The following is a 24279-nucleotide window of genomic DNA, read 5'->3' on the forward strand; positions in this document are numbered from 1 at the left end:
TTTAGATGGAAGATTGGTGATAAATCTCATGGTTTCTTGTGCCTTTTCATTAAAAGGGTGACTTTTAAATGTAGTCCATGGTCTGGGGGCCTGCTTGGAAGATTGAGCTTTTACAATGTCATAACTACAGCCAGTTTCAGAACTGACCCTGAGGAATGAATGCATGCGTGCATATGTTACTGGAAGCTAGTAGTAGTTGTGCTTCAGCACTTTCTTCCAAAAAATGTATATTAGGAACAACTGTGAGAATCATTTCTTTGATCACTACTATAATAATGATTTCAATCTTTTGTGTGTGTTACAGTTTACCAAGTACTTCATAAATCTATTAGGATGGCAGTAGAGCTAGCTACAGATAAAGAGACTTGGGCTCACAAAAGATTGAATGCTTCACCCCAAATCACTGGGCCATTAAGAGACAGTGCTATGAGCCAAACCCCAGGTCTTCTGAGACCAAATGCTATAATTTTTACTACGTTATAATTTATGCTCTAAGCACCCATTTTGTGTGGTGGGTTACCAATGGGTTTGATTTACAGTACACCAAGCTGTAAGAAAAACAATTGAAGAAAGATTCCAGGATGTTTCTAGTTTGTCTGATAAGCTATTTTTGGAGTTTCCTGCATAATGACGAAATAATGGGGGAGGGGGGCTCCCTTGGTCTTTCTCAGTCACATCTGTATGGGTATGGCAACCCACTCCAGTGTTCTTGCCTGGAGAATCCCATGGACAGAGGAGCCTGGCAGGCTACAGTCCATGAGGTTGCAAAGAGTCAGACACAACTGAAGTGACTTAGCACGCAAGCACACATGTATATAAAAATCACAATTACTATCAATAGTGCCACCACTAAAAGTAAAAAAAAAAAAAAAAAAAAGTAACTACACACACACATAAACACGCATGCACGCACACTGAGGTAAATGAGAATAAGAGCATTTAGACTGGGTGTACCACCAAGTGGCACTCACAGTTCTGAGGTCCTAAACTGTACAGTTGAAAAGCAATTAAAAAGAAGGCAGCACAATATGTAAAAGTTAAAGCAAGGGGAGAAGAGGAAGCTGAGGGGCCACTTAAACCTACAAGGACCTAAGAGAGGTTGCATGGGTGATGATGAACAATTGTCCTCAGTGGAAGTAGGAAACCTATCAAGAAGAAAGGGACCCGGATTGCAATAGGAGAAATTTAGTTTATTCTTGAAGAAAAATAAGATTTTAAGATGCTAGACTGCACTTCCATTGGAAGAAGATTTCTGTTCTTGAAAAGCGTTATGAAAGCTGCTTTCTCATTTCGCTTTATATATAGTTCAGTGTGAGAGGCATTGTGAATATGTAGAGGTTGAACACAAGATTGTGTAATTGTTTTATTGTTGTTATAGCCTAGTGTATTTTAAAATGTCTAAGGTGTATTAAGACACAGTGCCCTTTGAGAGCTAATAAGCATTTTAATTACACAGTCTTAATTAAACAAAACTGTTTAATTAAAATGAATTATAAAAGGCAAGACTACATAAGAAAGTTGCATAAGAAAGAACTGATGATATAAAACTTGAAGAAGCACAATGTCTAATGTCTAATCTAATTTTGACACAGGGAAAAGAGCTTTAAGAAATTAAAGGCAGTATCTAAAAATGGGATCATTTCTAATATTTACGTTTGGTTTACAAAGCAGCAGTCTCTCTTTCCTCATATTTAAGTTGCTCAGTACATTCTGTTTATCTGAGCTAATGTTACCCATTTTCAAATAGCTGCTTTGAAAGCACAAAGACCCTGTCTGCTCAGTCGTTTTTGGCCCATAGAGCAACATTTACAAAGAGGCATTTAAGTCTCTGTGATAGAGTAGCTCTCCCAAAGGCAGGGTTCTCTCTATGTTGTTGGTATGACTAGAAGCATTCTCCAGCTGGTAGAAGATAATCTCCTATTAGCAGTCTATGAAGGACTAAAAAATAATGTCAGAAATAATAAATGCTGGAGAGAGTGTGGAAAAAAGGGAACCCTTGTACACTGTTGGTGGAAATTAAATTGGTACAGCTACTATGGAAAACAGTTCCCCAAAAAACTAAAAATACAGTTGTCATATGATACGGTAATCCCACTCTTGGGCATATACCTGGAAAAATGTAAATTCTAATTCTAAAAAATATGTGCACCCCAATGTTCAAAGCAACACTATTTACAACAGCCAAGACATGGAAATAACCTAAATGTCCATCAACAGATGAATGGATAAAGAAGGTGTGGTACACAGACACAATGGAATATTAACTATAAAAAAGAACAAAATAATACCATTTGTAATGGACCAAGAGATTATCATGCTGAGTGAAGTAAGTCAGAGAAAGACAAATATCATGTGATATCACTTATATGTAGAATCGAAAACATAACACAAATGAACATGTCTATGAAACAGAAACAGACTCACAGACATAGAGAACAGACTTGTGGTTGCCAAGGGCAGGAGTGGGGGAGGAGGGGTGGAATGGGAATTTGGGATTAACAAATGCAAACTATTATATATAGAATGGATAAATAATAAGGTCCTACTATATAGCAAAGGGAACTATATATAATATTCTGTGATAAACCATAATGGAAAAGAATATGAAGAAGAGTATACATATGTATAACTGAATCACTTTGCTGCACAGCAGAAATTAACACAACATTGTAAATCAACTACACTTCAATAAAATAAATTTTAAAAATAATAATGTTAGAGAAAGTAAGCAGCCACAGTGATGATCATTATCCATAAATGTCTAGAATCCACCAAATTCTTACTCAGGTTTTTGTTAAGAGGCCAAGCTCTGGACTCAATCTGACTGGGTTCAAGTCCCAGTTCTCCTACTTAGTCGCTGTGCAACCCCAGATAATGTACTTGTTTTCCTAAGCCTCACTTTTCTCATCTATAAAATGGGGGTGATGATTATAATGTTTTAAACTAGTTTTTACATGGAATTTGCTTAGCATAATTCCTAGCACTTAAAGGTTAGATATTATTACATGTGAATACAACGGAATGAATCTTCTATAGATTATTAATTTGCTTGGGCTGTCATAACAAGAAAAAAGAAGAGAAAAGCAAAACTACAGAGTAGATGGCTTAATCAACTACAGTTTATTTCCTCACACTCTGCCAGCTAGAATTCCAAGAACAAGGTGTCAGCAGGATTGGTTTCCTCTGAGGCCTCTCTCATTGTCTTACAGGTGGCCATCTTCTTTCTGTGTCCTCATGGTGTTTCCTCTGTGCACTTCTCTGGTGTTTCTTAATCCAAATTTCCTCTTATAAGGATACCACTTAGACTGGATTAGGGCATACTCTAAAAGCCTCATTTTAATTTAATAATCTCTTTAAAGGCCCCATCTCCAAATAGTCATTCTCAGGTACTGGGAGTTAGGGCTTCAACATAATGACTTTTACGAACCACAATTCAGCCCACAATATAGACCTTATCTGGTTGGGAAGATCCTCTGGAGAAGGGAAAGGGTAACCACCCCAGTATTCTGGCCTGGAGAATTCCATGAACTACATAGTCCATGGGGTCGCAAAGAGTTGGACATGACTGAGTGACTTTCACTTTCACTTTTATCTCATTCTAAGCAAAAACATTCCACACAATCAGAAAATCTGAAATAATTCTGAGGTAAAGTCTCAGTTCTCATAACTTCTCAACTTTCCAAAACAGAGGGAACCTATGTAATTTCATTTAACTTTGAGAGAAGAGAGAGAGAGAGTGATACACAGATGCATACACACACTATAGCTAACTAGTATTCAGGTGCCAATCACACTTTGTAAATCTGCTTTCCGGGAAGCAAATCACTCTGCCAAAAAAGCATCATTATCAATGGAAATAAATGATCCACTTAAACTATACAAAGTAGTTACTATACTCAAAACACAAGAATTACATTGCATGAGCAATTATTTTCTCTTTAGATCACAAGTTCATTGAAGAAAGGAATCATGACAGGTTAGTAAAAATTTACGAACAGATCAGCATAAAAAATGAATTCAGAAAGCTTTTTGTATCTTTGATTGATGCTCTTAGAATTCATTTTTGTTTTTGATATTGTTTTGATAGGTAATTGTGGTTGCAACTATAAGAGTACATGAAATGAATGCAATAATCCAGCATCTGAAATATGGTGACCACAGTAAAAAAAAAAAAAAAAAAATTACCTTAAATGTTACTTAAATGTTACCTTAAATGTTACATGACCATTATTTAGCAATGCAGGCCCACAAAGCATTAGGCTCAAAAAGCATTTCATACAAGCACAAGACTGGCTACTAGTTCATGTTATGAACATCTGTTGACCATCAACAAAATATCAATATTTTGACCAGTATATACTACTCAGAAAAAAATCCACGGAAAATGGCTAGACCCCCGGAAATCTGGGGATGGAGGCAATGTCTTCCTGAAAAAAAATGATGCACAAAACTACAGAAATACATACAGAATGTAGCTCAAATGAGAAAATGTGTGAAAGGGCTTTAAAAACTCTAAAGCACTTTATGAATCTAGTGCTGGTAGATTCATAAAGGTGGCATTTTTAAGATGATATTATTCTGCCCTTACCCCATTCAAAGGAGCTAATTCAACCAAACAGTCCTTTCCTAATAGAGAAGCATGAACAAGACATTTGATTAACTAAAATGAAAAACTGAATTGAACATGTGAGAAAAAGGCCAAAATTTAATATATAGTAAGTTAAGGTAATCCTTTAATATCGATCATAGTCTTACTGTGTCTAATTTTCCCCCTGTTGACAACGCTACCTGGATCATGAAAGTACTGTCTCATGAGGAATATCCTTATGTTATGCCACTTGTTTTTTTAATGGTAACAGCAAATTTTACACAAAGCTTTTAAAAGACATGTGGTATAGAGACCACGCCATTTACCAACCAAAACAAACATTAAAAAAACACTTCTCATATAATTATCTCATGCTCTATGGCTGATCAAAATTTTTCCCATAATTGAAAAGTAAAAATAAAATAAAATAAAATACAATATAACTAGTTTTAAGTGTCTTATTCCAAGCATCAGATTTTAAATGTATTCTTTTAACCTGATGATATACACAGAGAAATAATCTCAGTCAAGAGTTTTAACTTGATCACAAGCAGAACTCACAGAAAATAAACCTGCAATGTAGAATTGCACATGAAAAGAATATCTTTCTGTTTCCAATATCAGGATACACTATAAAACATAATGACCTCATACTCATAAATATTAATACAACCAATTTACAAAATATATGTCTAAACGAAAGTCAATATTCATACTGTCTTTTCAGTGTTTCCAAATGCCCAAGGTAAGATGACTTACTAATATTTTATAATTGACATTATCTTAGCATGCTTTAAACAATGAATTTAATCTGGCATGATGAAGTAATGCAATTTATGACAATGCACTGGAAGCGAAGGGGCTGATAAGAAATTGTTCTAAAAATGAATGGAGGTTTAAATAATAAAACCTTTCAAAACATATACAGATATTCCTATACAAAACAAGTATAATACACAAGCCAGCTTGCAGTATCAAAACATAAGGAAACAGAAAGAAAGCTACTCCTTGGCATTTAATGAATGTGAAATTAGAAAAGAACAGAAATGGAACTTTAATAGTGCTTGTGCTATTTTTAAAAGATCATTTATAAAAAGTACCATCATTAAACAGCCTTAGGTCTTATTTTCACCTGATTACCAAATGAATTTCTACTTTATATATACTAGTTCACAATAATTGCACTGGTTATTTTTATTTTGATTGAATTTAGATTTTTAACAAAACTGTCACCATCATAAAACTAAATATTTTATAGTAGCAACTACCCTACAATTTTTAAACCTATAAGAAGAGAAAGGAACAAAAACAATCAAATTGGGATACGAAGAAGCCACGTTTTATCAGGAAGCAGGTACTTCAAACTCCAATAATCAATGTTTTGTCTCCCCCTTCTGGGCAATACAATTTTTTTTTTTTTTTTAAAAACAGCAAAGTAAGATTTGATCTTTTTTCACAGGATATATTCACATAATTGGTGTGACACAAGTGTAACGTTACATGAAGTAATCACAATGATACTATCTGAGCAGTAAACCAATAAAACTTCCATTTTATAATGCAGTAGCAGCTTAACAGCCCACAAACACATACTGCCATGCTTAGTGGTATTTTACAGCTAGTATAATTACTATTACAGCTAGTATAATTACTAGCTTATAGTAAGAAACACATCAATAGCATTTTTAATTTATTAGTTTGAGCTTGGCTAAAAGATTATACTTTTAACTGAAACTTTCTTTCAGTATGAACTCTTTCAGCAGCCTAGGGAAACAAATTCATTTGGCTCTATTTTGAGAAAAGGGTCCTGCAATATTCACTCAATCAGTGCCTAGGATTGCCATGCCCCAATTAGGGCAAAGAAACATACATGAAGAACTACCCTTCATCTATGATGGGGCTTTCCTTTTGAATCAGATTATTTAAAAAACATTGCAAAAAGTACAAATATGACATTCTAATTATGTAAAATGGGTTATCTAGTTCAACAGCAATGTGCAGAGTATATTTTAAATAAAGTAGGAGTTTGAAACAGAAAACCTAATTATAAAATTCTACTCAGTGCTACAAGTGCCAAAGAAATGGTTTTGCATGGTCAAAACTTTATTTTTGTTTCTGTGATTTTACTAATTCCTCCTTGATTAACATGTCTAAACTGAACTCATCCTGACCTTGTCTTGCTCCTGATGTCTCCGGGAGTGCACACAGGTGTGCTCAGTCGTATCTGACTCTTTGTGACCCTATAGACTGTAGCCCACCAGGCTCCTCTGTCCATGGGATTCTCCAGGCAAGAATACTGGAGTGGGTTGTCAGGCCCTTCTCCAGGGGATCTTCCTGACCCAGGGATCAAACCCACATCTCCTACATCTACTGCATCAGCAGGCAGATTCTTTACCTCTAAGCCACCTGGGAAGCCCCTTAATATCTCCATAGAGGCTCAAATCACCACCACTTCAGGGGCTCCCTGTAACTCAAACAGTAAAGAATCTGCCTGCGATGCAGGAGACCAAGGTTCGATCAGTCATTCATGCTTGTAATTTTCAGTTACTATTGATTCACACATCTCCTCTGCCCTTTTTCATCATATGCTGAGGTGGATATATTCTGCTTCCACAATCTCTCTCTCATCACCTCCATTTTTAACCAACCACTCTCCAGTTCAGGGGCTTATTACTTAAACTACAGCAACTTCTCCTTCTTGATCTCCCTGCCCCAGGCTCTAACCTCTCCAATTTCTCCTGCACCATTAATCTTCCCCAAATGAAGCTTGAATTTTGTCATTCCATTGCTCAAAACTTTCCAGGATTCCTCACTGACTTAAAGTACCAACTCCTTGGCATGTCCCTCCTAAAATGGCCTTAACCTACCTTTCCACATTTACAATCCCCTGATATGCTTAACCCATGTTTTCAGTCACCTTAATGAAATACCCCCGTAAAGAGTGGCCTCTGTTTTTCTTCAAATGCTCAAGGCACAGTCCTGCCGCAGAGCTGGGGCACTTGATGCTCTCTGTCTTGCCTGTAAAGCTCTTCCTTAGATATGTGCACTGGCTCTCCCCAATTTCATTCATGTCTCTGTTCAGATGTCATTTGCTCAAAGAACCCACCTATCTAAAATAGTACATCCCTGATCACACTTGGCTTGCTCGCATTGCTTTTTCACCTTCATAGCACTTAACACTGCCTGCCATTATATTTGATATGTGTCTTATTGTCTGTCTACCCAAGTAGAAATATAAGCTCCGTGAGGAATTAATCTGTATGGTTCATCATCTGAGCACTTAGAATAGTGCCTGGTCCATAATAGGTGGGCAGTGACTTTCTGTCCAAGAAAACAAAGAATCTGTGGCTAGAAACATTAAGAAACTCTTGAATGGAACAAGTGCTGAATCAGGGATTTAAATTCAGATCTTGATGCTAAAACAAACACTATCCCAAAAGACACCCCACTGCTTGCCCAAGACTTTCAACTATTTCTGCCTTTAAGTTACTTTATATTTAACATTGTTAGGTCTGGTCATTATAATTCCATTTTCCAATTACCATACATAATCATGTCAATTCTGATCCTTTTTTTTCCCCCACAGAAGAATGGTTCTTTTTCCACCCATGGATAAATTATTCCTGGCCTGCAATGAAATCAGCTGTTCTAGCTGATTCCTAAATCTGTTTCAGGCAATGCATTACTAAATTATAAAAACAATTTATTTTGTTTCAAAAAGTTTGCAACACTTACAACTAGAAGCCATTGAAAAAGTCACTCAGTTCTTTCCATCTCTATCCTATTTTATCCTATTCTCTTTTGCTATTTTAAGATATTGACAGGAAAATATTCTATCTTTTCATAGATAATATCTGTAACAATATTCAACTATTTTAATAAATCTTTAAAATAACTTTGTCAATATTAAGACCACACATGAATTTTTAAATTTTTTCAAAGTGCAGCAATAATCTATACCACATAACACATAGCTTTCAATAAACAGGCAAAACATTCTCTTTCTTCCATCCAGTTGAATCCTTCCCATCATTCTTGACCCAGAATAAATCATTCTATTAAATAGCATGAAAACTCGCCCCCCCCAAAAAAGGCAGCTCCAAGTCTTATTTTATTTTACCATGTAATTGTCATGCTTTATGTCTGTCATACCAAGCATTTCATAGAATTTAATACATTTAACCAAAAAATCTAATTTAGACCTATTTGCAAGATTCTCAGTATGTTAAATACATTAAATATAAACAATAAACTTCAAAACCATCCTGAATTGAGTATTACTATCCTCATTGTATCGATGGGGAAACTAAGGTGCAGAGACAGTAAATAAATTATTTAAGGTCACATAGTTAGTATGTAGCAGAGTTGGAATCTGAGCTCAGGTCTATTTGCCTCTGAATCCATGACCTTTACTAAAATTTGAATCCCTTCATAGGGTCTATACCATGGACATTAAAAGACCCACTCTGTAATAGTGAGCATTAATTCAAGGACATACATTATTATTATCTAAAGTAATATAGTAGTAGTATAAAAGAGGCCCTTAAAGAACATACAATGTTACAGAAACTATAAAATAGAGTAGAAGGTGATTCCAGAAGAGAGTTAAAAATGAAGTGCTATCTAAGTTCAGATAAATTACTAGGAGGAAATCTGGGAGTGGGGAAATGGAGATGGGAGGTCAACAGGATAGACTTCATGGAACAGCTGAGGATGGAGAGAATGTTGACAAAGGAAAGAAAACATTCAAAGCAAAGCAAGAAAAAAAAAAAAAACGGATCCAATGAGCCAAGTCAGAAGCAAGATTGCTTGAGGTTGAGTGGGTGGTTATGTTCAGGTAACAGCCTGACAGAAAATTTCTAAAAAAGAATAGTGAAGCTATGTCTAAGATCAGAAAGACCTCAAATGCCTCCAATTGTGCCTCCAATCAAAACCAGAGAGATAAAAGGAAGAAAGGGTGATGAAGACCTGGTTCATTACATATTCCAGCTTTACAATTATAGTCTGGCTTCTACATTACTCATTTTTTGACCAACATATATGGTCTTTAGGCAACAAAAACACTTAAAGTGGCTATTCTAGGATTTTTTTCTCTCTCAAACACTTCTAGCATGTGTGCGTGCCTACTCAGTTGTGTCTGACATTTTGTGACCCCATGGACTGTAGCCCGCCAGGCTCCTCTGTCCATGGGATTCTCCAGGCAAAAATACTGGAGTGGGTTGTCATGCCCTCCTCCAGGGGATCTTCCTGACCCAGGGATTGAACCAGCATCTCTTGCACTGGCAGGCAGGTTCTTTACCAGCTGAGCCACTGGGAAAGCCCTATTTTAGGTTAATGAGACTGTGAAAAATAAACCCTTTTGTACCTGATTTACACCTGGTGATTTTTAAATATTTTTTTCACTCCTCTCTCTAATCTCAACAAACAACAAAACATCTTCCTCCTGAAGGAACCTTACCACCTACACTCTAGAATTAATACCCTCATCAATTCTTCTAGAAACCAATGCTTAGAGTTTGTTCCCTGTAATTCAGGATTTGCCTACTCCAATATAAGTAGCAGCTCACAGATAAAACAATGGGTATAAAATCATTTCTACTGCAGATCCATAACACCTGTCTCATTATGGTGTCTTTTAAAACACCCTTGGACAAAACTGTTCACTGACATAAGCAGCCATTTTGCACCCTTTCCTATATTTCATATTTTAGGCCCTATCTTTAATCTGTTTTCCTGTCTATCTTCCCCATTAGACATAGCATTTTGGGGGCACAAGCTATGTTCACTGCAGAAGGTGTAAAATTTACATCTTTAATAAAAAATGCTAAATATTATAATATTTATATATTATAATAGAGCTATATACATGGGGATATGGAAAGGAAGGAGCTATCTAAGACGCCTTCTCCTTTAAAGACTGACAGGAAGCTTAATCTTGATGGATATGTAGGAGCTTGCTTGGCACACTGAAGAAAAAGGCATTTGGGCTCAAAGCAACAGAATGTGCTTGATTTAGAGGAATTAAAGAATAGGATGTTGGGGGGGGAACAAGATGACAGAGGAGCTGGTGGACGTGGAGTACGTCGCTCTCCACGCATACATCAGGAATACACCTTCAGACATAGAAGTGCTTGCAGAACACCAGCTGAGAGTGGACAGGAGTACCTGACCACCGGAAAAGAATATATAAAACCATGCAAAACTCAGCAGGATGAAGGAACTAGGGGGAAAAACAGAAGTGTTAGTAGGACTGGACCTACCCTTGGTGGGTGGGAGAATTGAAACAGGGGTCCAATCTCCACAACGGAGCACTGTCTTGAGTCAGAAGAGAAACATTTAAGGCTGAGAGTGAGGCAGCTGATCTCTGGCAGCCTAAATGGAATGAGAATCAGACAGTCCTTGCCACAGCCTTACGTACCCCAGACAGGGACACAGGTCCCCTAGAAGGTGCAGCAGCTGGGAGCTGGAGTATAGGGATTGCAGAGCAATCCCAGGGCAAGGGCTGCAGTTGACTGCTGGGAGAGGGACCGAGGGGATGTAAGGGAGGAGACTGCAGTAGAAAATGCCTGTGGAAGGAAGCCAGGCAGCCATGGAAACCATGAGTCACAAGTAGGGGGTGGAGCCATCACCATAGCCTCTCTCTTCCAACAAGGCAGCATCTGGCAGCTGAACTTGATGGGCGAGGCTGGCTGTACTCCTCTGAGTACCTGGTGCTGCCAAAACCCCTGCAACCCAAGCAGCTGCACCACCTCCACACCCACCCCTCACTGGGGCAGACGCAAGTCCTCCAGAACAGTCTCAAGAGCAAACCCCAGTGGACGACCTACATGCACAGGTGGAAATAAAACCACAACTGAAACCCAGGGGCAGTCTGGCTAAGGAAGAAGAGCCAAAACCTTCCCACCAGCTGTATAAGCTGCAGATTAAATCCACAGGATCAACTAGGCAGACTCTGTATCTTTGGAATATATAAAAGGATACTGAAAAAGAGACACAGAAATACAGAACAGACTTTTGAACTCTGTGGGAGAATGTGAGGGTGGGGTATTTCAAAAGAACAGCATATATACTATTTATGGTGAAACAGATCACCAGCCCAGGTGGGATGCATGAGACAAGTGCTCGGGCCTGGTGCACTGGGAAGACCCAGAGGAATCGGGTGGAGAGGGAGGTGGGAGGGGGTATCGGGATGGGGAATACGTGTAAATCTATGGCTGATTCATATCAATGTATGACAAAAAAAATAAATAAATAAATAAATAAAAAAGAAAGAAAAAAAAAAGATACTGAGAGCGCCCACAAAACAAAACAAAAAAAAAAACAAAAAAAAAAACCAAAAAACGCACTAGTTCTGATAGCCGTGGACATTGGAGGCAAGAACACACAGGAGTAGAACCACATGAGAATGTGAGCTGCCCACACAGACGATTCACAGACCAGCTCAGTGTTGGAGGGCATCCTAGGGAGGAAAGGGGGACCGTGACTCCCAGAGAGGGAAAGGTCACTGACAACAGTGACTCAAGAAAAATATTTACTATTCTTATATTTTGACTTGCTTCTTTTGTTTTTTCTTTTTTTTTAACCTTCTTTTTCCTCTGTTGTAGTTGTCAATTTTATTAGCACTGTGATCTTTTGACTTTTCTTTTTTCAATCACATTTCTCATTGCTGTTATAAAGGTCTGCCTCCACATTGGCTTTTTGCAGTTCTGTGGAGTTTTCCTTTTTTTCTTCTTCTTTTTTATTTATTTATATTTTTTAATTTTAATTTTTAAATGTTTTAAACCTATTATTCTTTCTACATTTATTCCTCTGTTTGCTTTTCCTACTGTTCTTTCCCCCATGCAGATAACCTTTAATAAATATGTCTTCTCTATCTACCTCTATTTAACTCTGCATTTCTATTCTTTCTTTTCTTTCTTTCCTTTCTTTTTCTCAACATATTTGTTAGTTTTGTTTTCATTGCAATATTCCCCAGGTGGTACCTTGCCTTAGTTTTGTTTTCCATTTGTGCTTTAGTTTTGTTCTTAACTGGTAGATATCATTTTTGGTTTCCTTTGTTCTCCGGGTCAATCCACTGTACTTTATTTTTGTTGGACTGTTTTGATTTTGCTTATGGGTGTCTATGTATATGTGTATATTCCATTATTTTAATCATTATTTGCCTGATTCTGTAACTGCCATTTGTCTGGAATTCATCTTTGGTTTCTTGTTGTTGTGTATTTGTTTTAATCCCATTTAATTCCATAACAGACCACCTATGGAATCTCCATTCCTGGCCAGAGACCAAGCCCTGAGCCTTTGGAGTGGGAACACTGACTCCAAGACCCTAGACTACCAAAGAACTCCTAACCCTAGGGAGCATCAAATAGCAAGAACACCCACAAAGGCGACCACCTGTATATAAGACCCGGCATCACACAACTGCCAGTAGCACCCTGTGCAGGACACCTCATCCAAACAACAAGACAAAAATACAAACCCAAGAGTCAGCAGACAGGATTACCACCTCACTCAGCCCTGCCCACCAGAGGAAAAAAAAAATCACCACAAACCTCACCCTACCAGAAGCTTACACAAACCACTGGACCAACCTTATGAGGGAAGAAACCAAAAGGAAGAAAGAATTCAACCTTGAAGCCTGGGAAAAGGAAACCTCAAACACAGTAAGTTAAAAAAAAAAAAAAGAAAGAAAAGGTAGAGAAACACTGCACAGATGAAGGAACAAACTAGAAACACACAAGTCCAAATAAATAAGGAGGAAATAGGCAAACTACCTGAAAACGATTTCAGAATAATGATTGCAAAGATGATCAAAAACCTTGAAAATAGAATGGAGAAAATGCAAGAATCAATTAACAAAGACGTAGAAGAATTAAAGAATGAATTAATTAAAGAATTAAAGAATGAACTCACAGAGACAAACAACACAATTACTGAAAATAAAAATACTCTAGAAGGAATCAACAGCAGAATATCTGAAGCAAAAAAATGGATCAGTGAACTGGGAGATAAAATGGTGGAAATACCTTCTGAAGAGCAGAATAAAGTAAAAACAATGAAAAGAACTGAAATAGTCTCAGAGACCTCTAGGACAATATTAAACGTACCAATATTTGAATTATGGGGTTCCCAGAAGAAGAAGAGAAAAAGAAAGGGTATGAGAAAATTTTTGAAAAGATTATAGTTGAAAATTTCCCCAACATGGAAAGGGAAATAGTCAATCAAGTCCAAGAGGCACAAAGAGTCCTATACAGGATAAACCCAAGGAGAAACATGTCAAGACACATACTAATCAAACTAACAAAGATTAAACACAAAGAAAGAATATTAAAAGCAGCAAGGGAAAAGCAACAAGTAACATACAAGGGAAACCCCATATGTTTAACAGCTGATCTTTCAGCAGAAACTCTGCAGGCCAGAAGGAAATGGCAGGATATATTTAGAGTACTGAAAGGGAAAAATCTACAACTAAGATTACTCTACTGCCAAGGATTTCATTCAAAATTGTGGGGAACTCAAAAGCTTTGTAGACAAGCAAAAGTTAAGAGAATTCAGTACCACCAAACCAGCTTTACCACAAACATTAAAGGAACTTATATAGTCAGGAAATACAAGAGAAGAAAAAGATCTACAAGAGAAAAGAGAAGAAAAAGATTGCCAGGAGAAATATCAATAACCTCAGATACTCAGATGACACCACCCTTATGGCAGAAAGCAAAGAACTAAACAGCCTCCTGATGAATGTGAAAGAGGAGAATAAAAAGTTGGCTAAAAACTCTATATTCACAAAACAAAGATCATGGCATCCAGTCCCATCACTTCATGGCAAATAGATGGGGAAACAATGGAAACAGTGAGGGACTTTATTTTGGGGGGGCTCTAAAATCACTGAAGACGGCAACTGCAGCCATGAAATTAAAAGATGCTTGCTCCTTGGAAGAAAAGCTATGACCAACCTAGACAGTATATTAAAAAGCAGAGACAATACTTTGTCAACAAAGGTCCATCTAGTCAAAGCTATGGTTTTTCCAGTAGTCATGTATGGATGTGAGAGTTGGACTATAAAGAAAGTTGAGCGCTGATGAATTGGTGTTTTTGAACCGTGGTGTTGGAGAAGACTCTTCAGAGTCCCTTGGACTGCAAGGAGACCCAACTAGTCCATCCTAAAGGAAATCAGTCCTCAATATTCATTGTTAGGACTGATGCTGAAGCTGAAACTCCAATACTTTGGCCACCTGATGTGAAGTACCGACTCATTGGAAAAGACCCTGATGCTGGGAAAGATTGAAGACAGGAGGAGAAGAGGACGACAGAGGATGAGATGGTTGGATGGCATCACCAACACGATGGAAATGAGTTTGAGTAGGCTCCAGGGGTTGGTGATGAACAGGGAGGCCTGGCATGCTGCAGTCCATGGGGTCGCAAAGAGTCAGACACAACTGAGCAGCTGAACTGAACTAAACTGAAACAATTAAGAAAATGGCAATAGGAACACACATATCAATAATTACTTTAAATGTAAATGGATTAAATGCTCCAACCAAAAGACACAGACTGGCTGAATGGATACAAAAACAAGACCTGTATATATGCTGTCTACAAGAAATCTATTTCAGACCTAAAGACACATATAGACTGAAAGTGAGAGGATGGAAAAAATATATTCCATGCAAATGGAAAGCAAAAGAAAGCTGGAGTAGCAATCCTTATGTCAGATAAAATAGACCTTAAAATGAAGAAGATTACAAGAGATAAGGAAGGACACTACTAATGATCAAGGGATGAATCCAATAGGAAGACATAACAATTGTAAATATCTATACACTCAACATAGGAGCACCTCAATACATAGACAAACACAAATAGACAGAAAAGGAGAAATTGACAGTAACACAATAATGGTAGGAGACTTTAACACCCCATTTACACCAATGGACAGATCATCAAAACAGAAAATTAATAAGGAAACACAAGTCTTAAATGATATATTAGATGAGACAGATCTCATTGATATCTTCAGAACATTTCATCCAAAAGAAGAAGAATACACTTTCTTCTCAAGTATACATGGAACATTCTCTAAGACAGACCACATCCTGAGTCACAAATCAAACCTCAGTAAATTTTAAAAAATTGAAATCATATCACGCATCTTTTCTGACCATAATGCTATAAGACTAAATATCAATTACAAGAAAAAAAAACTGTAAAAAACACAAACACGTGGAAATTAAACAATATGTTTCTAAATAACGAATAGGTTACTAAAGAAATCAAAAGGGAAATCAAAAAGTTCCAAGAAAATAAATGACAATGAAAACACAACAACTCAAAATCTATGGGATACAGCAAAAGCAATTCTAAGAGCAAAGTTTATAGCAATACAATCCTACCTCAAGAAACAAACAAACAAAAAATCGGATAGACAACCTAACTTTCCACCTAAAACAACCAGAAAAAGAAGAACCAAAAAACCCCAAAATTATTAGAAGGGAAGAAATCATAAAGATCAGAGCAGAAATAAATGATGAGTGAAAAAAAAAAAAGAAACAATAGTAAAGATTAATAAAAGCTGGTTCTTTGAGAAGATAAAACTGACAAACCTTTAGCCACACTTATTAAGAAAAAAAGAGAGAAGAATCAAATCGATAAAATTAGAAAATGAAACAGAAGAGGTTACAACAGACAACGCAGAAATACAACAGATTACAAGAGATTATTATGAACAACTATATGGCAATAAAATGGATAACCTGGAAGAAATGAACAGAATGTTAGTAAAGATCATTCTTCCAAGACTGAACCAGGAAGAAACTAGAAAGTATGAACAACTCAATTACAAGCACTGAAATCAAAACTGTGCTCAAAAATCTCCCAAAAAACAAAAGCCCAGGGCAAGATGGCTTCATAGGGGAATTCTAGAAAACATTTAGAAAAGAGCTAATGCCTATCCTTCTAAAATTCTTTCAAAAAAATTGCAGAGGAAGGAACACTTGCAAACTCATTCTATGAGGCCACCATCACCCCGATACCAAAACCAGACAAAGACAACACAGAAAAAGAAAACTAAAGGCCATTATCACTGATAAACATAGATGCAAAAATCCTCAACAAAATTCTAGCAAACAGAATTCAATAACACATTAAAAAGCTCATACATTATGATCAAATTGGGGTTATTCCAGGGATGCAAGGATTCTTCAATATATACAAAACAATCAATGTGATACACCATATAAACAAAATGAAAAATAAAAACCATATGATCATCACAATAGATGCAGGAAAAGCCTCTGAGAAAATTCAGCAGCCACTTTTGATTAAAACTCTTCAAAAAACATGCATAGAAGGAACCTATCTCAACATAGTAAAGACCATATATGATAAGCCCACAGGACACAATATTCTCAATGGTAAAGAACCACCAGCACTCCCCCTAAGATCAGGAACAAGACAAAGGTGTCCATTCTCACCACTATTATTCAACATAGTTTTGGAAGTCATAGATACAGCAATCAGAGAAGAAAAAGAAATAAATGGAATCTAGATTGGAAAACAAGAAGTAAAGCTCCCACTGTTTGCAGATGACATGATACTATACATAGAAAACCCTGAAGATACTATCAGAAAATTACTAGAGCTAATCAGGGAATTTAGCAAAGTCACAGGATACAAAATCAATACACAGAAATCACTGGTGCATTCCTATATACTAACAGTGAAAAATCAGAAAAAGAAATTAAGGAATCAATTCCATTCACCACTGCAACAAAAAGAATAAAATATCTAGAAATAAACCTACCTAAGAAGACAACACTATACAGAAAATTATAAGACACTCATGAAAGAAACCAAGGATGACATAAACAGATGGAGAGACAGTCCATGTTCCTGGGTAGGAAGAATCAATATTGTGAAAATGACTATATTTCCAAATGCAATCTACAGATTCAACACGATCCCTATCAAATTACCAATGGCATTTTTCACAGAACTAGAACAAAAAATTTCACAATTTACATGGAAGCACAAAAGACCCTGAATAGCCAAAGCAGTCTTGAGAAAGAAGAATGAAGCTTCCTAACTTCAGATTATACTACAAAGGTACAGTCATCAAGATAGTATGGTACTGGCACAAAAACAGAAATGTAGACCAATGGAAGAAGATAGAAAGCCCAGAAATAAACCCATGCACCTACAGGTACCTTATTTTTGACAAAAGAGGAAAGGATATACAATGGGGCAAAGACAGCCTCTTCAATAAGTGGTGCAGGGAAAACTGGACAGCTACATGTAAAACAATGAAAGTAGAATGCTTCCTAGCACCATACACAAAGATAAACTCAGAATGGATTAAAGACCTAAATGTAAGACAAGAAACTATAAAACCCTTAGAGGAAAACATAGGTAGAACGCTAGGCAAATCAAAGCAAGATCCTCTATGACCCAAGTCCTAGAGTAATGGAAATCAAAACAAAAGTAAACAAGTGGGACCTGATTAAACCTAAAAGCTTTTGTACAGCAAAGGAAACTGTAAACAAGGTGAAAAGACAACTCTCAGAATGAGAGAAAATAATAGCAAATGAAACAACTGACAAAGGATTAGTTTCCAAAATATATAATTAGCTCATTCAACTCAAAACCAGAAAAACAAACAATTCAATAAAAAAGCGTGAAAAAGACCTAAACAGACATTTCTCCAAAGAAGACATACAGATTGCTAACAAACACATGAAAAGATGCTCAACACTGCTTATTATTAGAGAAATGCAAATCAAAACTACAACGAGATATCACCTCCCACCATTCAGAATGGCCATCATCAAAAAGTCTACAAATAGTAAATGCTGGAGAGGGTGTGGAGAAAAAGGAATGCTCTCGCACTGTTGGTGGGAATGTAAATTGATACAGCCACTATGGAAGATGGTATGGAGATTCCTTAAAAAACTAGGAATAAAACCACCATATGACCCACCAATTTCACTCCTAGGCATATACCCTGAAAAAACCAAAATTGGAAAAGACACATATACCCCAATGTTCATTGCAGCACTATTTGCAATAGCTAGAACATGGAAGCAACCTAGATGTCCATCAACAGATGAATGGATAAAGAAGTTGTTGTATATATACACAATGGAATATTACTCAGCCATAAAAAGGAACACATTTGAGTCAGTTCTAATGAGGTGGATGAACCGAGAGCCTATTATACAGAGTGAAGTAAGTCAGAAAGAGAAAGACAAATATCGTATACTAACACATATATAGGGAATCTAGAAAGATGGTACTGAAGAATTTATTTGCAGAGCAGCAATGGAGAAACAGACAGAGAACAGACTTATGGACATGGGGAGAAGGGAGGAGAGGGAGGAGAGGGTGAGATGTACAGATAGAGTAACATGGAAACCTAATATGTAAAATAGCCAATGGGAATTTGCTGTATGTCTCAGGGAACTCAAACAGGGGCTGTGTATCAAACTAGGGGGTGGAATGGCGAGGGAGACTGGAGGGAGTTTCAAGAGGGAGGTGACATATGTATACCTCTGGCTGATTCATGTTGAGGTTTGACAGAAAACAACAAAGTTTTGTAAAGCAATTATCCTTCAATTAAAAAATAAATAAACTTTAAAAAATTTTTAAAAAATAGGATGTTAATGAATTGCTGAGTGTCCCCATACAGACAGGGGATAGATGAAAGTAATAGTGCAGTTGGAGGTGAAATTAGAAAAGATCACAAAGAGAATAGGGAGCCATCTGAAAGTTTGAGGGGGTAGCAGCAGCATTTCTGGTAACCACAAAGAGCATTCATGGGTGAGTGTGAGAGCAAAGACTAGGAGAGTATTTGAGGAGGCTACAACAATCACAGGAGTGTTAGATGATGGGTCTGAAATTAGGGGAGAGAAATGAGAGTTATTTAGGAAAAATAATCAACAGAACTTGATAACTGATTATGGAGAAACTAGTAATCTTACAGTGGCTTCTGGCACAGGTCATTGGATTGTTTATGTTGTCACAACCAGAAATATAGGCTAGTTCTGGCCCACATTAAAATAAGCTCTAGATTCATTTATTGCCCCAAACTCTATTATTTAACCCCATCCTTCTACACCCAAGCCTCCAGTTTAACACAGGGCCTCACTGACTCTCACATGTCTCCTAGGTGGCCCCCCAAACAAACCTCTATCCGAAGCCAGTATTTCTCAAAGTGAGTTCTTTATTCTAACTAATCAGGATGTCCTGTGGTGCTTGATAAAAATGCAGAATTATTGGCCTTATCCCAGACCCCATGAGGGACAAAATTTGCATTTTGATACTTTCAACGTTGAGAACCATTAGCCTGATCCAGCCTATCTACTACTATCAAATTTATTTTTATTAAACTCTGCTTTCCTCATGTCACTTGCTTGTTCCAACTGATTTCTAATCTTCTACCTGGACTTTAAGATCTTCTTTTAACTTGATTTTTTGATCTTTCCAATATACATTTTTGTTCTTTACAAAATCAACCTCATTTCTCATTCCTTCCTTCTCGCCCACCTGCCGTACCCCCTCCCAAATACAATTTGGTTCTCTTTCCAAGCTTTTGTATTGAATATTACTTCCACAATCTGAGAGCTTTTCCATCATTTCCCCTCCCCTGTCAAATCCCAGCTACCATATCCTGAAAGTCTAGAAATTTGCATGGATTTTTCTCTAATTACTCTAACCCAACTTATGTCTCCTGTCTAATACATAATATTGCTACGGCACAATTAGCAGGCACAACTTAAGGTTTGATTATTTCAACTATATTATTGCAATGATAAGGTTTTATTCTTATTTTCCAGTCATTAGTGCACCCAGCACAGTTCTTGGTACACAATAAGCACTAAAGAAATATTTGCTGATTTTGGAAATCATCCTGAAAGATGGATGGCATTTTTCCCCCAATGTCACATGAATCTGTTAGGTAGTTAGAATAGGAAACAGGAGTCCAGAATGGCGGGGGCTAAAAGATAAGAAAGGAAAAAGCCCATGAAAATAGAACAAAGGAAGGTTCGAGGACCCAAGTGAGGACCTCAGGTAGAACAAACAACACTCCTGGCTAGCGTAATTTACATAGGGCAGGCCCAGGGGGAGAAAAAAACATATAGAAAGAGGAGCCCGAGGGTGTCTCTCTCTCTCTCTCGATGGATTTCCCTGCTATTTCCTAAATAAAATGGAGCTGTAACATGGAACTGTAACACTGACTTGTCTAAGAGCTATAGCACGGTCTGTTCATGACCTGAGAGCTATAACAGGGTCTGTCCAAGACCCGAGAACTGTGACACACCAAAGGCTTTATGTCCATCACTCCAAATCTTTGTTGTGAACAGACAGAACCGAGGAGCATACACTCGCCTGACAAATCCAAAAAGACAGAGGACTTCAATTTTTAAAAGCAAAACAAATGTAAATATATTCACTATTCTAGATACCTGGTGATGTTACAGATAATGTTTCCTGGGGCAGGGGGCGGGGGTGGTGTGTGTGGATAAACTGGGAAATTGGGACTGACATACATACACTACGATGGCAGTGTGCATGCTCAGTTGTGTCTGACTCTTTGCGACCCCATGGACTGCAGTCCACCAGACTCCTCTGTCCATGGGACTCTCCAGGCAAGAATACTGGAGTGGGTTGCCATGCCTTCCTTCAGGGGATCTTCACAACTCAGGGATCAAACCCATATCTCCTGCGTCTCCTGCATTGGCAGGTGGATTCTTTATCACTGTGCCACCTCAGGAAGCCCATATCCACACTAGTATATACAAAATAGATAGCTTATAAGAACCTGCTGTTTAGCATAGGAAACTCTACTCAATACTCTGTAATGGTCTGTATGAGAAAAGAATCTGAAAAACAGTGGATATATGTATATTAATAACTGATTTACTTTTCTGTACATCTGAAACTAACACAACATTGTAAATCCACTATACTCCAATAGAAATTAAAAAAAAAAAAAAGATAATGTTTCCTGGCCTGTTTTCTAAATACAGACTGCTTAATCATGAAGGCAAGGTAATTACAAATAGCTCTTAATTAAAATACAGGCCACTTTTGGTGTACTGATGTAATAGTGTATCATGTAATTGTGGCACTGCAATGCAGTGTCTCATGTATATAAAATTTAGATCAGCAGTTCCCAACCTTTTTGGCACCAGGGACCAGTTTCATGGAAGACTATTTTTCCACAGACTGGGGTAGGTGAGGATGAGTTCAGGAATATTCAACCACATTGCATTTATTGTGTACTTTATTGCTAATCTAATGCCATCGCTGATCTGACTAGAAGTACTGGTTTGCGGCCTGGAGGTTGCGAACCCCTGTTTAGATGACAGCAACTGAAAGAACCTTAAAAGATAATGCAAGCCAATCACTTCAGTTTCTCTACTTAATAACTGAACCTCAGAGAAATTGTATGACTTGCCTAAAGTCACAAAGCTGATGAGCAGCACCCAGCAAAAATAAGCACCCAGGCCTCCTGACTGAACATCAAAGGTTGCTTTCATTACACCACATGCTCAGAGATACTAAAGTCAAAGTGAGATGCTTCAGTAAGAATTCCTGTTAGCATAAACGAAACTTTTAGGAGTCTCTCCCTGCTATCCTGAAAAACTGAGGTAAAACACACCTCAGAATCATAAGGACTGACACAGGCACAGTTCCAAAAAAAAAAATTTAAAAAGAAGTAAAACTTTCTAAGACAAAATATACAATCATAGTGCAGTTCTAAAGTATTTCCCAAAGCCACAGGAAAAATACTTACAAAGTTAAATTCTAATCATGTGATCTTAACATTCATCTTACTACTTTGGTAAAATACACACCAAAAGAAGAACCGAACATATAAAATACTAGAAGCAAAAATCACTCAATCTCCAAAAGCACAAATTCACATCTAAGGGTAAAACGCATCTTTGGTACTCACCGTAACTTTACTTCCAACTATCTGCATGCAGAGGTCAACGGAGAGTAGTTATGGTGTAAAAAAAAAAAAAAACAAACAGCAACAGTATTAATAATCAGAGGCTTTTCACAGAAGTGTTTAGTAAATTAGTAAATAGCTACCTCTATGTGTACTTTTAATATTTTAGGTCTAGAGGTTAATACATCAGTATTAATTTCTACCATATTCCAAAAATGTATAAAGTCGGCAGAATAAAGATTCCCAAATAAAATTATTACCATTTGAGGATTTTTTTTAACTTTTCTGTAATGGGCTTCTCAACTAGTTGTAGTATAAATATCAAGTAATGCAAGATTAAGTGCAATCAGGCATCAGATATTTTATCAGTCCACAACCTCTGAAAAAGTTATCATGAGAAAACTGAATTTTATTCTAATATTGTTTTTTTTCTTTCCTTTTTTTTTCTTGTCCTTTTTTCTTTCCTTTACTATTAAGCTTGGAATTAGGTATTTTAGAATATAAATGTTATACTTAAAGTCATGTGTTTAAGTTAATAAATAAACTTTAGGTTGAAAACTGGAAATTTTATATTGTTATGAATTTAAGGTTTAAAATATTGTTTTATATTATACTTGAAAATTACAAAGAAGATAGATTGCTTATGATTCTAGTTTTCTAGGTCATCCTAGCATTTCTATTATAACAACACAGTTTTCTATATAATGTAAAGACAAAGAAGCAGTTTGTATTTAAATATACTTATTCAGAAGGAGGAAATAGTTCAAAAATTACAACCTCCATTGAGTTTTTCTTATGGTGAAGAAATAAGAGAATTCCTAAGAATTTGTGTTTAAGAAGGCAAGAACCAAAATCATAGTCCTAAAGTATAATTTTATGCCAGAATCCAAATATAAATCATTGTTATCAGATTCCTACACTTGAATATCAAGCAATGTTCAAAAAAAGAGTTCATCCATAATCTAAAACTATTAATCTGATGGCACATATTATCAATACATGTTCTAATTATTAGCTAGTACTTTAAAAATAAAAATCAAATATAACTGAAATCCCAATAAGAATCCTAAGTTTAACAGGATACTACAAGATACAAAAAGAAATGATAGTTTCCTGATTAATTATTTCAGGAATCCATGAATCTCCAAATAGAAAAGCAGCTTTCTTAAATATTCATTTGACAGATTATCTACAGACAGTGACTATTTAGTTGAATAAAAGCCTCTGTGGTGCCGTTAGCAGTCTTCTGAATTGAAAGATACGCTATTGACCTAAATTATTTCTTCCCACCAAAAAGACAAAGGTCTTAAAAAAAAAAAAAAAGAGGTCTTATTTGTCCTGTGTTTATTTACCACAGACATGAAATTTTAAAAAAAAGAAGAAGAAGAAGAAGAAGAATTGCAAGCCTGTCTTAACAATTTAAGCAGGTCTATACTGTTCTGATTGCAAAATGATTGCATTTAGTTAAAGCATAAACAGCAAACAGATTAGATGAGCCAAGAAAAGCTAAAAGAAACTGGTCTGGTCATGTTTGGGCTCAACTGTTTTACCTTATCTAGGTGATGTCTGGCAAAGACTTGAGAAAGAAAATACCTGATAGTGGCAAAGGCAAAACCATTAATACTTGTATGTGTGTGTGCTAAGTCACTTCAGTTTTGTCTGACTCTGTGTGACTCTATGGACTGTAGCCTGCCAGGTTCCTCTGTCCATGGGATTCTCCAGGCAAGAATACTGGAGT

The 24279-nt window shown here is 36.7% G+C and overlaps 1 protein-coding gene across 2 annotated transcripts in view; it reads right to left on the bottom strand.

Moving 5' to 3' along the window:
• The window catches only part of DIAPH2 (diaphanous related formin 2), a 950551-nt gene that overhangs the window by 829627 nt on the left and 96645 nt on the right, over nucleotides 1-24279 (bottom strand). Inside the window, exon 5 of one of the 2 annotated variants that reach the window (XM_043895287.1) lies at nucleotides 22545-22565. The exons of the other annotated variant lie outside the window; for it this stretch is intronic. Coding sequence (XP_043751222.1) covers nucleotides 22545-22565 — 21 coding nt within the window. The remainder of the gene's footprint in view (nucleotides 1-22544; nucleotides 22566-24279) is intronic. 2 annotated transcript variants of the gene reach the window in all.

The sequence above is a fragment of the Cervus elaphus genome, chromosome X (assembly GCF_910594005.1).
Source record: "Cervus elaphus chromosome X, mCerEla1.1, whole genome shotgun sequence".
Classification (NCBI taxonomy): domain Eukaryota; kingdom Metazoa; phylum Chordata; class Mammalia; order Artiodactyla; family Cervidae; genus Cervus; species Cervus elaphus.